The sequence below is a fragment of the Physella acuta genome, unplaced genomic scaffold, assembly GCF_028476545.2.
Source record: "Physella acuta isolate Inbredline_101_S28 unplaced genomic scaffold, ASM2847654v3 ptg000593l, whole genome shotgun sequence".
Taxonomy (NCBI): Eukaryota; Metazoa; Mollusca; class Gastropoda; family Physidae; genus Physella; species Physella acuta.
Genome location: NW_026732112.1, coordinates 80,069 through 99,881, shown reverse-complemented (window position 1 = coordinate 99,881; position 19,813 = coordinate 80,069). Strand labels below are relative to the sequence as shown.

The window sequence follows — 19,813 nt, the reverse complement described above, 5'->3', positions numbered from 1 at the left end:
ATCCAGCCATTTTGTTACTACTGTACTAAAAGTGTCACCACTTCAGTTACTGTTGTATAAGAATATACGAGAAAGTGTAGGGGGAGCTCACTCTCGGTTTTTACAAATACACTTATACTTATAAAAACGCTTTTTTTTCAATGTTTATTTTCTATCATGTAAAAAAAAAAAGTTCTATTTCACATTGAGATTTCCTAATGGTTTTTTGTTTGTTGATTGGTGATAAGATTTCAGGTCTGAAAATGGATAAAATTACCAAATGATTTATCAATAAAAATGTATTGACAGGCCCCATTAACCCACTTAAACTATTGATCCTACGTTCTTGAAACAATTTTAGAACTATTTTTTATAGAAATTTAAACACGTCGGATTGTTTTAAAGATTATTTTTACTGCCAGTATAATAGTACGTTGATTTTATTTGTTCCGTTGGTTTTTGTCTGAGCCGAGAGGAAACTTGATACTTTTTTATGTCTCCGGAAGTAAATATTTGATTGGTACCGATCGACTAGTGGGTTAGTGCTACGTAAGATATTTATAGCATCGTATGACGTAAGGAACACCTTTACCCTCTCGATTCAAGCTTAACTGAATGTTAAATGGAAACGTTGATCAATAATGGATGAAGGCTGTCGATTTCACCTTCACACACTATATATATATATATATATATATATATATATATATATATATATATATATATATATATATATATATATATATATATATATATATATATATATATATATATATATATATATATATATACACACATATATATATATATATATATATATATATATATATATATATATATATATAGTGCTGACCACATTATCGCTTCAAATGCTGAGGTAATTAAACTAGGTAAACTCTGCTTTACCTGCAACTAGGACCGTGGGGGGGTGGGGGCACTTGACGTTTTCGGAGGGGGGGGGGCTATATATTTTCTAAATAAATTCCAATATGTTTCCATTATTTTACCATTTGATGCTATTTACTGTTTAAACAATCTCGATAGATGATTTGTATTGAAGGTATGTGTCGGTAGGTTAAACAAGTAGAGAACAGCAACCATATTAGCACACAAACCCCGCCACCCTCTACCTTACCCATGGATAATCCCCGGCTATAAACCCCCACAATTCCACCTGTATAAAACCCCCTCTCCCACAATTTTTTCTGTGTATAATACCAGCGCCCACACAATCCTAGTGGTGGAAGAACCCAAGCACCTTATAGTCCTACCTGTGGATAATCCCCAGCGCCCCCCCCCCCCCCCACACACACATTCACACGAAATCCTTACTGTGGATAATCCCCAGCGACCCCTCCACCCACACACACATTCACACGAAATCCTTACTGTGGATAATCCCCAGCGAGCCCTCCACCCACACACACACACGCACATACACATACAATCCTGACTGTTGATAATGACCAATGTTCCCCCAGCTCTATACGAGGATAATCCCAGCGCCACTAAAATCCTACCTGTGGATAATCCCAAACACCCCACAATCCTACATCTGGAAGATCCCCAGTGACCCCTCCTCTACACACACACACACACAACACACACACACATACACAGTCCTAACCCTTTGATTATGCCCAACGCCCCTAAAACTCTATCAGTGGATAATCCCCAGCGCCCACAATCCTACTTGTGGATAATCCCAAACGCCCCCCCCCCCCCAAGCACACACAAGAAATTTTACCTGTGGATAATCCCCAGCCGATGCAGATAATCCACAGCTGAGACAATCTGACGGATGAACTTGGACACTTCCGACTCTGGCAGTCGTTTCTTGGCCGTGATATACTCCATCAAATCGCCGCCCCTGAAATTAAGAAACCAGATTTGGATCATAATGCGGAAGTTGAATTACAAACCATGTATATAAAGTTAATTTTACGAGGTAGTGACGTCATGCATATGTAAAATTAGATTTGACACGTGACTTATTCTGCAATAAAAGTTTTTTTTTTTTTAAACAGTGTGAAGAGCAACATAGACACGAGTAGAGAACTACAACATAGTATTTATAGACCAACACATTAGTATTACTACAATTTAATTAAACTGTAAGACAAGTACATATAGAGTAACGGGTAATTTTACCAGAAAAAAAATAAACGGTTTGGTAAAGTATAAATCTTGATAAGTGACAAACTCGAGACATTAATTTTAAAGATAAACCAAATTCTTGGACAAATTATCTAAATCTAACCCGCATTTTAAAAAATGGTAACTCTGGTTATAAAAAAAAGTAAACCTTAACACAGTCTCCAAAAGATACTACACATCTAACAAATTAGCCTTTTATTTATCTGTAATGAATTATGTGATTAACACTTTTTCTTGTGAATAATTTTGACTGCAGAATTGACATGCATTGTTTATGTGTGTTGATACAAATGTTTAAGAAATATAAATCTACGTAAACTGAAGCACTATTTAAATAAAAACCAGTTTTATTAGGGCACAGTGAATAAATGATTATTAACCAGCATTTTGTTTTCGACAAGGATTTAAGTATTTTACAACAATTCCTACGTGAATGATAATAATTGAACTTCAGCATTACATACTTTAACCATACTATGAAATGTTTCTTGGCCTACAGTTGGATATTAATTATTGGTCACACGTTTTGCATATTTATAATATGTTTAATTAATTAATCTCTTTAGTTAAACAACACTTCTTTAAATTCTAGATGCATTTGGCATTTACTAACATATGCACTTAACCCCTTTTACAAACAGAACTCAAAATACAATCAGTACAAGTAATTAAAATTAGTCAATATTGTAAAATGTACATTCCCAGGAAAATGCACAAACGGAAAATTGCGCGAAGCAAAACTGCCCTATCAGAAAAATGCTCAAATACGCAGTTATTATACTAAAACCCTTTAATTTTGTAAATTTCGTTGGAAAATGTTTATTAAGCTACAATGTGCATGAGGTAGTTATTTGTAAAAGTCTACAATAATGCTCGATTTAAGAAAAACAAAAATTTCTTATGCGCATTTTTCCATTCTCCAAAATATAAACAATAAGCCTGTGTAAATAACACTATAAAACGATGGTAGCAAAATTCAAACGTACACTATCGTTAACGTTGTACTAACCGGCATAACTCTGTCACCAAATAGTAAGAGTTGTCTGTCTCCATCACCTCGTACAGGGACACAACATTAGGGTGACGAATAAGCTGGAGTAGCTTCCCTTCACGGCGCAAGTTTTTCCGAACATAGTTATCGGTCTTGGCTCTCTTTTTGTCGATAACTTTGATGGCTACCTGTAATAGAAGGAAAAAAAAACTCTTTTTTATAATATATAAAAAACAATTAAAAGCTATGGGCGAAATATACATTTAAAAACATACACAGGATCTGATAACATCAAATTCCTATGGGTACATTAAAGTTAGTTTTTTTCAACAGGAAATACCAGTCAAAACAACATTACACACTAAAGTATACACTCACGTACATAACTAGTCCAAGAAAAGATTATGTTTCGACATATGGGCCTGTGCCAGCATTAAATAGAAATTATGTATACATTGAATACACAAGACTACATTACCAAAAGTCATTAGTATCAACAGATAAACACGGAATATAATTTTATTCTAAAAAAACAACCAGGAAGTATAGGGCTCGTTCATAAATGACATCAAGGTTTCTAATCAAGTTTTCATTAGCACCCCTTACCTCCCCACTGCCCTACCATATCTTTATAGAAAGCCGCCCTACCTAATGTAGCAAAAAACATACCCACCCCCACCCCAAACACACACTAAAGAAAATCACCCCAAAAAATCCGATATTTATAACTGTAATAAAAATTATTTCTCAGTTTTCTTTTAAAAATACGTAAGTAACGCGTGTATAAACTCAAGTTTCCCCCTTTGTCTCTATCGTAATTATTATCTGAATCCCCGCCCACCTACATTTTTTAACAGCTCCCTAATAACAATCAATAGCCTATCTTCAGTTTATTGTCTTGTAGTGAATTAACACAATCAAAATGGTTAATAACAAAATAAATCACTGAAATTTCTCTCTTAAAATAAGAAGTGTCAACAAGACCACCGTCAAATTAAATAACCCCAACACCAGGCATCTCTTCGAAATGGGATTTATATAGGAAATATATACTTTTAACAATAACCACCCCCCCGGAAATTTATTCCCCCTCCCCGAAATTTCAAGCAAGTGCCCCTCCCCCCCCCCCCCCCCCCCCGGAGAAAAAAGTCTGGAAGTAACACTGATCGTGCCCAATGAGTTATGTTTGCCAGCCTTAACCAGAAACCTGGCTATAAACTTAACTTGACCATAATTTTTCTTTTAAAATGTATCAATAAAATTCTTAAACCAAAGGTATACTAAATATATTTTTGGATTGTTGACGTGTGCTATATTTGGAGCAGTGGGTTTTTTTAGTGCTAGTCTCTCTTATTTTACTTTAAGACTAGACTCCCTTTTTTAGCATAAGTAATTTTTTTGCCAGTTTTAAAGTTTGCGGCTTAAGGGAGTGTTAACAAAACACTTGAGAAACAGTCAACAGTTTTATGTTGCACTCTAACGAGATCAAATATCAATCTATCGATTTCTTTTGCCTGATTTGTATCAAGGACGACATAGAAATCAATAACTTCAAAATATAGTCAATTGTATTTTTTTTTTAAATAATCAACAAAAATATTTGTATTACATTTAAAAAATCTCTGAGGTGCAATGTTGTTGTCGGGCAGTGTAAAGTAAAGAAGGTTTGGTAAATTTGTGTTATAGATTTCAAAACAGTTGACAATAGTAACTATAGTATATTCTTCATAATAGTCCATGATGAAGTAGAGTTCACCTGTTTCTGTGACCTATGCATGTAAAGGGATAATGAAGTCAGCGTTAATCCGAGCCGTCTTATCTTTCTTGAACATAAGTCAGGTACCCATTAGGGCTGGGGATACTCAGTGAAGACCTATTGGTTCCAGCCCGGGATCCGAACTCGAGACTTTCGAGTTAGCTGTCGTGCGCTCTACTCCCGACCATGCCATTCCATGTCTATCATAAGGGATAGCACTAAAAATTATAACACACACATAGGTAAATTTGATTTATGCGATCAGTTTTTTCTAGAGAAAATCGCTTGTTTCACTGTCTTTAAAAGCAAGTATGTGTTCCACAACATTGTTTCATTCAGTTCACTTCGATAGACAACATAACATAATGACCAACCATTTGTTACTCCCTTTGGGTTACACAAAATGTGATTCAACTCACAAGCTCAGTATTTTTCGTATTATTACACTGAACCACCTCAGGAATTCTATGTACATAATGTTATATGGGGCGCGGGAAATATTCTTCTGCTCCTTGGATCAAGTCATCTTACAAGGAAAGCTAACTGGTGTGTGCGTGGGTAGTTGGGGGGGGGGGGGGAGTGAGGGAGGGTGGGGGGTTCCAGTGTTTCACAGTAGCAGTATACTATCAATCAAATCTAGGTGATGTAATGTAGTTAAGTCATGACGACATGGACAAAAGAACTCGCGTATTGACATCCATTTGAAATTGTATGTTGTATTTTCGTTTCGCTTGTAAGTTACACTGAGTAGTTTTCTGTTATATTGGATAATATACGAAACACATTATCCCATTAACCCTCTTCTTCCCCCCCCCCACACACACACACACTCTTCCACTCCCACCCTGCTACAGATACCAGTGACATCTACTTATAGACGGAAGTGTTGATTAGTTCGGCCGTACGATGCGCAGCTGCGATGCGCAGCCACAATGCGCAGCCGTATTGCGCACGTTGTAAAAGAAAAAAAAAATGGGTTTACAAGTGCACTAGGTGACCGATAAACAACCGGATAAAAATTAATGTAATGATCTCGCCGTGTCGTACAGTTAATGAAAGTGCAAAAAAAAAATTGATAATTACAAATCGATCAGAAATCGATCAAATGGTCGAGACTGTGATAAAAATCAGTGAAGCGAGACGGTATTAGAGGGGAGATTTCCACTTGAGTGATTTTGATACGTCGGTTAGGGCTGGTCAAGTCCAATTGTTTGATGCATAGTTTGGACTGCACGGTTCAATGGTTTCAAGAAAATGGTGATATGACATTCAAATTGTCTCAAAAAACTGTCAAATGGTGGTTAAGTTGTGTCAAAAAGGTTCATTAGGCAGTTGAGTGCTTTCAAAAAACGGTCATACGACGTTAAAATAGTTTTCAATAAACGGTCGATTGGAGGTTAATTTGTTTCAAAAAACTCTCAAATGGCGGTTAAATTATTTCTCTCTAGGCTATTTTAGATGTTTTTAGTCGTAGAAATATTTGACTCTTGGCTAATTCAAACGTGTTTTGTTGTAGAAATATTTCACTCTAGGGTGTTTTTAAATGTGTTTGGTTCTAGAAATATTTGTCTCTAGACTAATTTAAATGTGTTAATGTCGTACAAATATTTGTCTTTAGACTAATTTAAATGTGTTAATGTCGTACAAATATTTGTCTCTAGGCTAATTCAAACGTGTTTTGTTGTAGAAGTATTTGACTCTAGGGTGTTTTTAAATGTGTTTGGTTGTAGAAATATTTGTCTATAGACTAATTTAAATGTGTTAATGTCGTACAAATATTTGTCTCTAGGCAAATTCAAATGTGTTTTAATGTCGTAGAAATATTTTTCTCTAGACCACTTCAAATGTGTTTTGTCGTAGAAATATTTGTCTCTAGGCTTATTCAAATGTTTCTTAGTCGTAAAAAATATTCGTCTCTAGCTAACTTTAATAACATCTTTCTTGCTAACCATAACCTAATGAGTTGCAGTTATTAAGCACTGTGTCTATAGACTGCGACTACTGTGTGGCGTTTGCTTATTTCATCCATTAAAGGACTACCATTTTTTTTCAAGCAACGCTCTATTACCTCTCCATAGTACACAAATCCCCACCCCAGGGGCGATTCCAGCAAATGTATCACAAAGACAAGTGGCATCGTGTTACAGCTTTTAAGTCTCGAGCTTGAGATTTATAAATTCTGGTGAATTCTAGTCGATAAATGCTTAGACCACCCCGCCACCTCCACCTCGCTAAACCCGCCCTTAGCCCTCTGAAAGGAAATACTCTTCAGGTAATCTTACATTTATATCGTTAATCTATTATTTTTAAAGTACGAGAACGATTTGTCGGCGTGTGAAAATCAGGAAGGGGTGGGGGAGAGGTGGGAAGGGGAAGAAGAAATGTAACGAAGCTTGTAATTTTAAAAAAAACGGATAATTTTCCATAAAACTGGGTATTATTTTTAAGTGGGTTGGCTAGTTAGCATTATAACCAAGATTAATTTTGAAGTTCGTCGTGATTGGGAGTGGAGGGGGGCGGGAAGAGGGGGGGGGGGCTTGAACTCTGTAAAGTTTAGAAGTTATAACAGTATTGAATTTAACTACAGTGTCAGACGAATGGTAAAAAAATCCGATAACAGTTGCTTCATTTCAATTACGGTAGTCTATTCAAGGACCAAATCACCGGGTGTATACCCTTGTAGTGTCTGTGCGATACTTTAGGTAGAATTAAAACTCCTGGTTGATAGAGCAGTGGGTAAAGGTAAAGTTCCCTTTTCAAACCTGAAGGTCTATAGGGCAAGTGAAGTAGAGTTCACTTGTTTCTGTGACCTGGGCATATGAAGAGATAGTGTGGTCAGCACTATGCCGAGCCGCCTTTACTTTCCCTAACGTGAGTTTGGTACCCATCAGTTAGGTGGAATCAGGGACGGTCTACTGATTTGAACCCGGATTCGATCTCGAAACGTACGGGTTAGCAGTAGTAGTAAGGAGTCATTGAGTTTTTTTAAAAGCCTTTCTGTTCAGTGAAGCGTAGAATGCTAGCGGAGAATTGGTAGCAAGGAAGTGTGATCGGTGGGGAGGGGGGGGGGGGGGTAACAGTCACATCGTGATCGTTTGATAGCTATTGTCATCCTATTAAGCCATGTGACATTTAATGACATTGTGTGACATCTAACAATGACAGATTGTGACATCCCAGGTGAGATCTTACACTTCAATTGATTTCTAATGACATCATGTGACATCAAATGCCATCTAACATTGACTTCATGTGACATCTGATGACGCGACGTGGCATCTAATGACGTCGTGTTACATTTAGTGACATTGACATCAAGAGACATCTAAAAGTGACACCCTGTCACATCAAATGATACATAGTAATGACATCACGTGACATCTAATGATCATATGACATCTTACATCGACATTTGGCATCTAAAATTGACCTCCATCTAACAATAACTCCACTTTTAATTTTAAAACGCCGTAAAGTGACTTCTAGCCTTATAGCCTCGATTGCCATATCGGTAATATTTCAAGTAACCTGATATTCTCAAACCGAAGTAATCGAGCGTTAAAAATTTAACGGTTTTAAATTTCCCTCGGCGTTAAATCTGATGCTTCGCTTACTCCAATATTTTTTTTTTCCATTATCAGGAAACGGTAGTGTTTCGAAAGGCCAATTTTCTGAATTGGTTACAGTGTTTTAAAGTAAACTAAAATACTTTAACCATTAGAGCATAAAATCTCATTGAAATGTCAAGAGTAGTTGAAGCATGATTTTTTAAAAAGAAATATACTGAGGTATTTGTTGCCTGGGATATTACTACACGCAACACATTATAAATATTCTCTAAAACGAGTTTGAAATTTAAAACAAAAACATTTTTAAAAATGAAATAATATTTTCTTGTTTGTGCTCAAGAAACATGGGGCAGAGGACGTAGAGTTCATCTATTTCAATGACCTCAGCATACAATGGGATAGTGTAATCAGCACCATAACCAGTCTTTACTCTCCTTAACGTGAGTTAGGTACCCATCACAGCTGGGTAGACTCAGGGATCACATACTGACTGAATTGGATCCGAACTCGAGACTTTCAAATATTGGCAGAAGGCGAAAAAAAAATTCAAAATTTCGTTGTTTATTTTTAATTCTTTTGCTACAGTGTTACACGAATTTACTAGAGATCATGTAAGAAATCCCCCCCCCTCCCCGCCCTGTAGTTGACACAAGACCATGAGCCGCCCACATATCTATGATGATTATTATCAACATGATTATTATCAACACAAAAATCTCCAATCCATTTGTTTTGTGTGCGGGTTTTTTAGCTGCGCGGCCTGTGTTTGATAAAGATTTCTATCTGCCTGTTCTACTTGCTACTGTTCTCATTTTGTTTATTCGTGTTGTGGGATGGTGTGGGTGGGTTTGTGTTGTGGGATGGTGTGGGTGGGTTTGTGTTGTGGGATGGTGTGGGTGGGTTTTTGTTGTGGGATGGTGTGGGTGGGTTTGTGTTGTGGGATGGTGTGGGTGGGTTTGTGTTGTGGGATGGTGTGGGTGGGTTTGTGTTGTGGGATGGTGTGGGTGGGTTTGTGTTGTGGGATGGTGTGGGTGGGTTTGTGTTGTGGGATGGTGTGGGTGGGTTTGTGTTGTGGGATGGTGTGTGGGTTTGTGTTGTGGGATGGTGTGGGTGGGTTTGTGTTGTGGGATGGTGTGGGTGGGTTTGTGTTGTGGGATGGTGTGGGTGGGTTTGTGTTGTGGGATGGTGTGGGTGGGTTTGTGTTGTGGGATGGTGTGGGTGGGTTTGTGTTGTGGGATGGTGTGGGTGGGTTTGTGTTGTGGGATGGTGTGGGTGGGTTTGTGTTGTGGGATGGTGTGTGGGTTTGTGTTGTGGGATGGTGTGGGTGGGTTTGTGTTGTGGGATGGTGTGTGGGTTTGTGTTGTGGGATGGTGGGGGTGGGTTTGTGTTGTGGGATGGTGTGGGTGGGTTTGTGTTGAGGGATGGTGGGGGTGGGTTTGTGTTGTGGGATGGTGTGTGGGTTTGTGTTGTGGTTGAATACACATTTAGTACACAAATGACTGTAGTGGGTAGTGGTTATTTTTTCTTTCTATTAACACATAGCGTTGTATTGTTTAGACTACACAATAGATTAGTGTGCTGTTAAACATAAAAGGGTTGTGTTTGAAAGGGGTTGTCCTAAAATAACATCAAACAAACACATAGCTAAATGGATTTTTTTTGTAACAATATCTTGGGAAAGGGGAAAGGGGGGGGGGGGTGGTCGCGAAATACAACGTATTGTGTGTATTGTTTATTTTACGAACAAACATAACAAAAATAGCTTTTTTTTTTTAGATTAGAATAATTATCTTATTATTAAAGAATCGGAGGAAAGCATAAGAAACGTGTTTCTCGAACTTGATGAGGTGTAAACGTTTGTTGCATACATATTTTATGTCTCTGATCACCGTAGTTACCTAATTGAAAAGAATCCGCCGTTCTGTTTACATTTAATACGTCAAAATCGGTGAAACTGTATGTTAGGATGTGGGTTGTTTCTTGAGTTTAGTTAAATTACGATAGTTAAATGTTAATGTACAGAGTTTTTTTTACTTAATTTAACCCATTATAAGTACATTTAAAATAGTTTAAAGTTAAAAAATTTAAAATTGGTATAAAAACACAGGCTGATAATATAATATGCTTCCTCGCAATTTTATTTGGTACATTCGATAAAAGATACGTCAGGGTTATATTTACAAAATTTATTAATCAAATAAAACATATTTTGTTATATATTTACTTTTTATTGTCAACCTCACCACCCCACCCCCACCTCCTCAAGTTTTCAGAATATAACTGTAGATTTCTATCAGTAACTAGAAATGCTGGAGTACTAAACGGATATTCTCCTGGGAATAATTTAAAAAAAAACAAGGGTCGTAACTTTCAACAAATGTTGTCGAGTATTTTGTTAGTGCACAAAGGAGAATTTAGACTAAAGTGTCAGGTGGGTTTAAAAAAGCTGAAAACACAAAATTGATAAATATTTTCTCGACTTGCGTGGGTGTCGAAAGATACGTGTAAGATGGCCCTGTCGCTCTGGTTTTTGTCCTTTTATAATTACCCTTTCACTATATTATTGTCTTTATATAACGACCCTGTCTTATATTATTGTCGTCTTATACTGACATTGTCACTATGTCCTTTTTTGATAAGCCTGTAGTTACTTTATTGTAATTATATAACAAACATTTCACGTTTTATAATCACAATATCACTATATCTTCTTTTATATATATAATTCTCTTCTGGGAGACGTTAGAAAACAAGCTGCAAGCGCCTCCTTGCAGTCCCCTCTCTTTCTCTCTATCACTATCACTATCACTACCACCACCACCCCCCTCACATGGTCTGGTGAGTTGTGGTCACGTTAAATGTTTACAAATCGTACAGCCGGGTTTAGTGACGGCTATTAGGGGCAGATAATTTAGTTTAAAACGATTTTAAACTTACAGTAGGTAACTAAGAGGAGGCTGCTTTCAGGGGGGGGGGAGGGGGGTGTAGGGTCGGGGTTAGGGGAAAGGGGGGGGGGGGGGGCGGGTTAGTGTTTTAAAGCAAACATTTTCAGTGGCAGCACTGGTACTGTCGAATTCACAAATGAATTATGAATTACTGAAAAGTAGAAAATAAAACAACTAAATAGCGGCGTATGATACGCCGCGGGTCGGCTCGTTATTATTATTATTTTATGATAATCTGTCATTATTTTATGGGATTGTATCATAACGACCCTGTCCCACAATTATTGTCCGTAAATGAAGTTGTCTACGCTTGGTGTACAAGAAAGCATTGAAACTAGAACAACATGCACCTATGACTGAAGTTGATCCCAGTGTTACAAATGGGGAGATTATGAACGTTCACTGCTGTGGTAAAAATAAACCAAGGCGTCAAGAGCTTTTATACAACAGCACAATGCGACTCGGGTTAGAGGTTGTGGTATCAATAGACCTTTGCTCCGTGTGATGGGGTTACTTAATGTTTTAAGCTTTATGCATGATTAACGTTAAACGGATTAACGAGCACTTAAAATTTTCGTGGAGGGGGGGGGGGAGACTACATTGTCCCGGGGGGGGGGGGGGGTCGACAGGGTAACAGAATATATTTTCTATATAAATTATATTTTGTTGGGGGTGAGGGGGGGGGGGGGGGGAATGGCGAAGAAATTTCTGAAAGAAACTCCACAGGCTAAACTAACCAAACTTATAAAGGGGGGATCGCCACTCAAACGACAAAGACGAGAGCCCGACCAAGCGTTCTATTTTAAACATTTCCACATTTTATTTTGGTGTCACCCTGCCCCACTTTCTTCCCCTTACGCGGTTATCTAGTTAACTACGACCCATTTTTTATCAACCCTATCCAGTTTATCTATGTGTGTCTCCCCCTGGAGGTGTCACCTATAGGACGCACCCCTCGCACCCCTATGTAACGTCAGTGTATTGGTAAAGGACCATAACTCCAAAGTTACTTTATTTCTTACCGCACCTAGCTTAAAATAATACAGACATATTTTTTTAAATCAAAAACAAAAATAAATATCTCATGCTGTGTTTGTGATGTGGGGATAAAAATCGACGATTGAATTAATTAAGAACGTATTGTAATTACAAAAAAAAAAAAAAAAAAAAAAAAAAAAAAAAAAAAAAAACAACCCACAATTGTGTATCTGGTTTCAAAGGCTGTAATCAACTTCTCCTTTCACGCTGGTTTTAATTAAACTCTCAGCGCGAGGTGTGTGTTTAATTCCTTTTGACAAAAACTGATCAGGATTGTTTAGAACTCAACTTTATTGATGAGGGGAGTGGGGTAGAGTAAGGTTTGCAGGGGATTCTAGGATCGGATTTCTAAGTGCTAGCGCACGATTATTTATTTGAAAATATCAATGTTTTTTTTAAATAACTCTAAATGATCTAAATAGTGGTAACAAGGGCTCAGTGCTAATCATCACCACGTTTTTTTTTAAATCCTCTGATCTCAATCTTTGCTGTAAATATAAACGCAGATAACTGGTAGATTTATTAGAGTAGAGTTGCCTTCTCTAGAACTAATTTGCGGAATATTACATCCCCTTTCGCGACGCGATTTTTTAATTCAAATTACACGTGAAGAGACTCTAAGGCCACCCCACTCAGATGGGTACTTGATATTAGTTAGAGAAAGTTAAAAGGAGGGGGGGTTGGCTTGTGTATACCGAGGTCTAAGACAGAGGCGTAGCGACCCTTCCCGGCGCCCGGGGACTAACTTTCGATTTGCACCCCCCCCCCCCCCCTCAAACTTTCGATTTACACCCAACCCTCAAACTTTCAATTTGTTTTTACAACCCATTTTGGCGCCCCCTAAGTTCGGCACCCGGGGACATATGTCCCCCCCCCTCGCCCCCCTCGCTACGCCTCTGGTCTAAGAAACTGGTGTACTCTACTTTAACTGTCATAATGATGTCTGGTCAGATAGAGTAACTGGGGTATCCTACAGTTTCCCTCAATGGACTTTTCTAATCAGACGGTTCTTAGCTTGTTGGAAGTATTGTTACCAGTGGCGTAGCGAGGTCGGGTGTCATCCAATGCGGCACTTAATGGTGTCACCCCCCAGAGGCGTAGCGACCCTTCCCGGTACAAACTTTCAAAATGTGCACCCCCCTCAAACTTTCGATATGCACCCCCCCCCCTCAAGTTTTCGATTTGCACCTCTCCCCCTCAAACTTTCGATTTGCACCGCCCTCAAGTTTTTCTCTATATATTTTGCTATTTTTTGCCTTGGTGTCACCCCCTTAAATGGTGTCACCCGGTGCGGTCCGCACCACCCGCCCCCTCCCCCCCCCCCCCCCCGCTACGCCTCTGATTGTTACATCAAGTTTAGTATTATTGTTCAAGCTATTTTAAGACTTAGTGTTTAGGTTACGGATAAGGTTGGTACTGATATTGTCGAGTTATATTCTCTTATACTTCCCTTACTGTAACCTAGAACTCCTTTTTTAAAAGAAATGTCCAATACAGTTCTATTTTCGGTCATTTGACAAAAAAAAAACTTTGTCAATTCAACTTTTAAGAAACCATATAAAATAGGAACGAACTTTAAAAAAGACAAATTAAAGACAGAAAAATGTGTATTGCTCCCTAATGATTGATATAAATCAGAGGCGTAGCGAGGGGGAGGCGGGGGTGCGGACCGCACCGGGTGACACCATTTAGGGGGTGACACCAAGGCAAAAAATAGCAAAATATATAGAGGGGGTGCAAATCGAAAGTTTGAGGGGGGGGGGGGGTGCAAATCGAAAATTTATCGCTACGCCTCTGGGGGGTGACACCATTAAGTGCCGCACCGGGTGACACCCGACCTCGCTACGCCACTTATATAAATATAACTATATTTTAACTGTTTTTAGCGCAATTTCCATTCTGGAGAATTGCGTTTATTAACTCGTCATTTCTGGGAATGGATGGATGAATGAATGGATAGATGAATGTATGGATGAATGTGTGTCCGGGCTTTAAGTCGTATCTCCTCCTCAACGAAGCAATATCGATGACTAGTTCCAAAAGCATTTATGTTAAGCAAGTTACGAGAATGAGCATAGGCCATAAAAAATCCGGGTTTCTTTCATGTATTTCCCGGAAAAGCCAAAAAAACTCGAAAAAATTCAGTTTTTGGCCCATATCTCGGCAGCCTGACAACTTAGCGACTTCAAACATGTACCAATCGATTCCTGCCATAATTTAGAACAATATTGCCGAAGAAAGTTTTCAAAAATATCCTTTCGTTCGGTCACAAATTTTTTTTTGAATTAATTAAAATTTGGACCGAATTAGTAGGCATTTTTTCCAACCACACCACACGCGTCATCACGTTCAATAGCTGCGCCATCGCGTTCCATGGCTGCGCCATCACGTTCAGTAGGCGCGCAATGGTTTTTAGTCATGTAACTCTATTGTAAATAAAACATGTAAAATACTGAAAAAAATTAATAAAAAACGTTTTAATAACTAACCAATGGTTTTACTAACCCTGCTCTTGATTTACGCTACGACAGAGCTATTTTTAGATAACATAAGGAAATTGCGCTAAAATTGTCACTAGACTTTTTAATTACCTTGTTTATATTACGCAGTTCTGAAGAAGAAAAAGAAAAAAAAAAGTAACCGAAAAATTCTTCCTTTTTTGTGCGCTGGATTGCATAGAGATTTTGTTTAGCTTCTGATGTGTGAGAGAAATCCAATTGCATCCGTTCAGGTGTATGCTAAATGTGTGAAGGGACACATACAAAACTTATTAATCGCCTTAGTGCCTGAACTATTCTTTAAAGCTAACTCTACATGTTTTATTAGGATAAAGTTATTTATGTCTTTTAAAAAAATAGCATGTCCAACGCCCTAGTCCGACATAGGAAAACAAAATATAATCTATATATAAAGTATATACTTTTACCTTACCAGTATCCGCCCCTCACCGGAAATTTCAAATTTAGTCATTGATTTTATTATTATCATTACTTTTACTATTGTGATTATTTTTATAACAGGAATTATTATTACTATTAGTTGTATTATTATTATTTTGTATTATTATTATTATTTTATAGATTTTTTTAAAAATTATTTTTTTATTATTTTTACTGTTATTCCTCGACAATATTAGCATTCAAGACAACTATTATATTAATATAAGACGCCAATAGGTCTACGTATCTGCACTCCATGATGTTAAACTACCTTCCCCCCCCCTCCCCCCAACAACAAAAGGCATTGTTTATTAGAGTTAGACCTGGATTATTTCCCCTCTCAGCCACACAACTGATCTGGCACAACCGAAGTGGCTTTTACCAACTCGAGCAGTTAAAGTGTTATACTGAGAATGATAATCCTCAGGATCATAGGGATTATCATGGGGATAATCATAGGGATAATGATAATGATCAGGTGAATGAATATAAGAGTGCTTATATTCAAAGCCACGTTACCAAAAAGGAATGTATTGCGTGGTACATGGGGCTTAGTTCAACCCCTCTCCACTCTCCAAAGTTATGCTGGGCACCATTTAAAACTGATTTAGCTCAAGGACACTCAATGTTTCTAAAACTTTAATCAACAACTGAACCCCGGACATGTTGACCATTAAACCAGGAAACGTTTCACCAAAAACCTGGAATTAGGTGTTACAGACGTCACCGGAAGTACTGACCTTTTCACCTGTGGTGAGATGAAGACCTTCCTTGACCTTGGCGAAGCTCCCCACCCCGAGGGTACGACCGAGCAAGTAGTTGCCGACACGCTTGGTGTGAGCGAAGGACTTGATCGTTTCTTTTTTTACCTGTAAAACCCAGGTAGGGATACATGTTAACATTTTACATGTAGTAGCAAGGAGGAAGAATGTTAACATTTTATGAGTAGTAGCAAGGAGGATGAATACTAACATGTTATGTGTAGTAGTAAGGCAGGGAAAATTTTGCAGTTTAGTTATTATGGCAGGGTAGGGATAAATGTTAACAGTTCACGTGTAATAGCAGAGTAAGGATAAATGTTAACATTTTACGTGTAGTAGCAAAGAGGATGAATGTTAACATTTTATAGCAGTTACCGGTCACAGCAAGAAAGGGACGAATATTAACTTTTCTATGTATTAATATGTCTGGAAATTTTTTAACATATTACCGGTTATAGCAAGATAACGGCGTATGTTAAGATTTTACTTATAAAGAGAAGGGATGAATGTTAACATTTCACAATTAACGAATGTTAATTTTTCATATGTTACAGCATGTCTGGAAAACGTTAATATTTATCTGTAAAAACAGGGCAGGAACAAATGTTAACTTGGTAGATCTATATCTAATGTGAATATTTTATATGTAATAGCATATGATGAAAAATGTTAACATTTTATCTGTAATAGCAGGAAAGGGGCTAATGTTAACAGCATAGCTGTGTGAGTAATGCATGTAAAGTCATAAATTAAATACTAGCGCAGATGAAACCACAGAAAAGTGGTTTTGTGACTGTTTAATAAAGTCTTCATTAGCTTTGATGTATGCTTCTAGTGGAGTATTGCAGTGAAACTCGGGGAAGAAGAATGAATTAAACAAAAAAAGTCAAGGAATCGTCTGCGGCTGGTTATGGACAAGGAGTGCATTAATAGTTTATTTTACAAGTAATCTCAGTCAAGATCCTGGGTTTGAGTCTATAGGACGTCCTTGAGTCAACCCAGCTATGATGGGTACCCGACTCACGTTACGGAAATAAAGACGGCTGGACATAGTGATGACCATACTATTTCACCGATTGTATACCGAGGTCAATGAAAGATATGAACTCTACTTCATCTGCCTCATGAGTTTTAAGCGCGAAAAGACGATGATAAATGGCACACAGCGAACAAGAACGAGTCTACAGTAAAGTATTTTAACGACTGAATCTTAATCAGTTTTGACACATAATTTAACGATGTTTCGAAACCAACTGTTGTATCTAAAATGAAAAAAATTATAGATGTATTGTAGTGTATTTTGTTTATCCTACACCAAGGTCATTGACCCGTACATTGACCAACCACGGCAGCTCCATTAGGGTCAGAGTTCAAAAGGTCAATATTGACCACAGCCGTCAATACCTCTCATTTTGTGATTAACTGTGAACGCTAATTAATTGATATTGACTTCATCAAAGTAGAATGCCAAAATATTTCTTCATTATCATTCGATGTTAAAAATATTTAAAGTTTAACTTGATAGTTCATATTAAACACGTAAAAATTCACATTAATATATCAGTGGCTACATGACTAGAGCAGAATTATAACGTGTGTGTGTGTGTGTGTGTGTGTGTGTATATATACATCGCTGAATCTACCAAAAAAATGTTATTCAGAAACCAGGTAGAGTCTATATCTTTCATGAATCTCTAAACTTAACTAAAAGTTGTGAAGAAACTGTTTAGGTCTATACTTTTTGTAATTTCTAAATCTAACAAAAAGCTATTTACACATCAGGTGTAACTTTAAAAAGTTTCTGAGCGTTGCAAAAATTTATAAAATCTCCAGATATAAATATTATAAATTTACAAATCGAGCATAAAGTTATAAAAAAAGCCAGGTATAATTTTTATAATTCTTTGATCGTTGTTGGAAGTTTAAAAAAAAAACCTAGAAATAACTTTTATAAATCTATAAATCTAACATAGTCATAAAGAAACCAGGCATAATTTTTATAAATCTCTGGACTTAACGTGAAAATGAACCTTTTAGCTATATTTCATTTGTTTTATCAGTACGCCAAAAATGTTCCTATTTATTGATATGTTATTAGTTTTTTTTTAGTGGCATAAAAAAAAATTATTGTAGTTTTCTATAATAATAATGTAATTTGTTTCAATAAAAGGTACAAAAAAAATAGTTTTGTTTCAGAATGATATTATTTTCAATATAAGGCTTAAACAGTTATTTAGCGTTGATATGTGATAAGTCCATTTATTACACAAAAGAACGCTAATTAGCTTGGAAATATATTTAGCCTCATCATTAGACAGAAGAACGCTAATTAGTGTATATATGTAATTAGCCTCATCATTAGACAAAAGAACACTAATTAGTGTTTATATGTAATTAGTCTCATCATTAGACAAAACAACGATAATTAGTGTATATATGTAATTAGTCTCATCATTAGACAAAAGAACGCTAATTAGCTACGGTATGTAGTTAGTCTCATCATTAGACAAAAGAACGCTAATTAGTGTATGTATGTAATTAGCCTCACCATTAGACAAAATATCACTAATTAGTGTTTATATGTAATTAGCTTTATCATTAGACAAAATATCACTAATTAGTGTTTATATGTAATTAGTCTCATCATTAGACAAAATATCACTAATTAGTGTTTATATGTAATTAGCCCGATCATAGATAAAATGTCACTAATTAGTGTTTATATGTAATTAGCTTTTATCATTAGAAAAAATGTCACTAATTAGTGTTTATATGTAATTAGCTTCCTCATTAGACAAAATGTCACTAATTATTGTTTATATGTAATTAGCCTCATTAGACAAAAAAAAAACAACTCACCAATGTGACAGCCTCCGGTAGGTGATTGACCTGGCTCGTCTTCCCGTCGGTAGACTTCATGATACCACGTGACTCCCGTCTGTCTCAACACACCATTCAGCCGAGGTAACAACAAATTTATCACCACAATTCAACCAACACTCCCCGTGTTGAAATAGAAAAATTGTCAAGTTATGAGAAAATACACTAGATGTTCTTAAGTTCTAGAACAAAAGTGGACTTCGCGTTGTTCTAACGATAGACAGATTATGTCTATAACCTCCTAGCTTTTATAATCACAGATTATAATCAGATTTCTGATAATTGCTGACAAATTGAGTTCTCAGTACACACAGTTCCCCTAGATTTCTGATGGCGAATTAGTTATTCACTGCTCACCACTGTGTTCGTGATTGAAACCAATATTTAAAGAATCGATCGGCAGATTCGATGAGGATAGGTCAGCTCGGGAACAGACAGTCGACTTGATGACGTCAAACGGTGTGTGATCACGTGACTGTAGCCTTGATCACCTGGGAAACAAAAGAAGAAAAAATGTTGATGGCGTTTGACAGAAGATATGACATGTCTTAATAAAGTGATGTTATTCAACAGAAACTAAAAAGATCAATGAAATGCCTTCATAAAATTAAGACACATGACAGCAGCTGAATTGGTTCAATGACGTGAATTAGTAAATTTAAAGCAACCGAAAGCACACTGAAAAAATGTTAGATGAAACGTTTTAATAATTTGATAGCTTTAGACATTTATGATTTTTAAGCAAAAGGCGTTTTGAACAGATAGAACATAATCGATAAAGTTAAATCAAACTTCGTT

General features: G+C 36.9%; 1 protein-coding gene across 4 annotated transcripts in view; it reads right to left on the bottom strand.

The window, feature by feature from the left end:
* Window positions 1-19,813, bottom strand: part of LOC131947448 (serine/threonine-protein kinase MARK2-like) — a 102,995-nt gene that overhangs the window by 21,846 nt on the left and 61,336 nt on the right. For all 4 annotated transcript variants that reach the window (XM_059308661.1, XM_059308663.1, XM_059308662.1 and 1 more), the window contains 4 exons: window positions 18,995-19,506; window positions 16,115-16,243; window positions 3,146-3,315; window positions 1,727-1,849 (listed from right to left, as the gene is read on the bottom strand). In XM_059308661.1, the coding sequence (XP_059164644.1) occupies window positions 1,727-1,849; window positions 3,146-3,315; window positions 16,115-16,243; window positions 18,995-19,054 (482 nt within the window). In that variant the 5' untranslated portion in view covers window positions 19,055-19,506. The remainder of the gene's footprint in view (window positions 1-1,726; window positions 1,850-3,145; window positions 3,316-16,114; window positions 16,244-18,994; window positions 19,507-19,813) is intronic.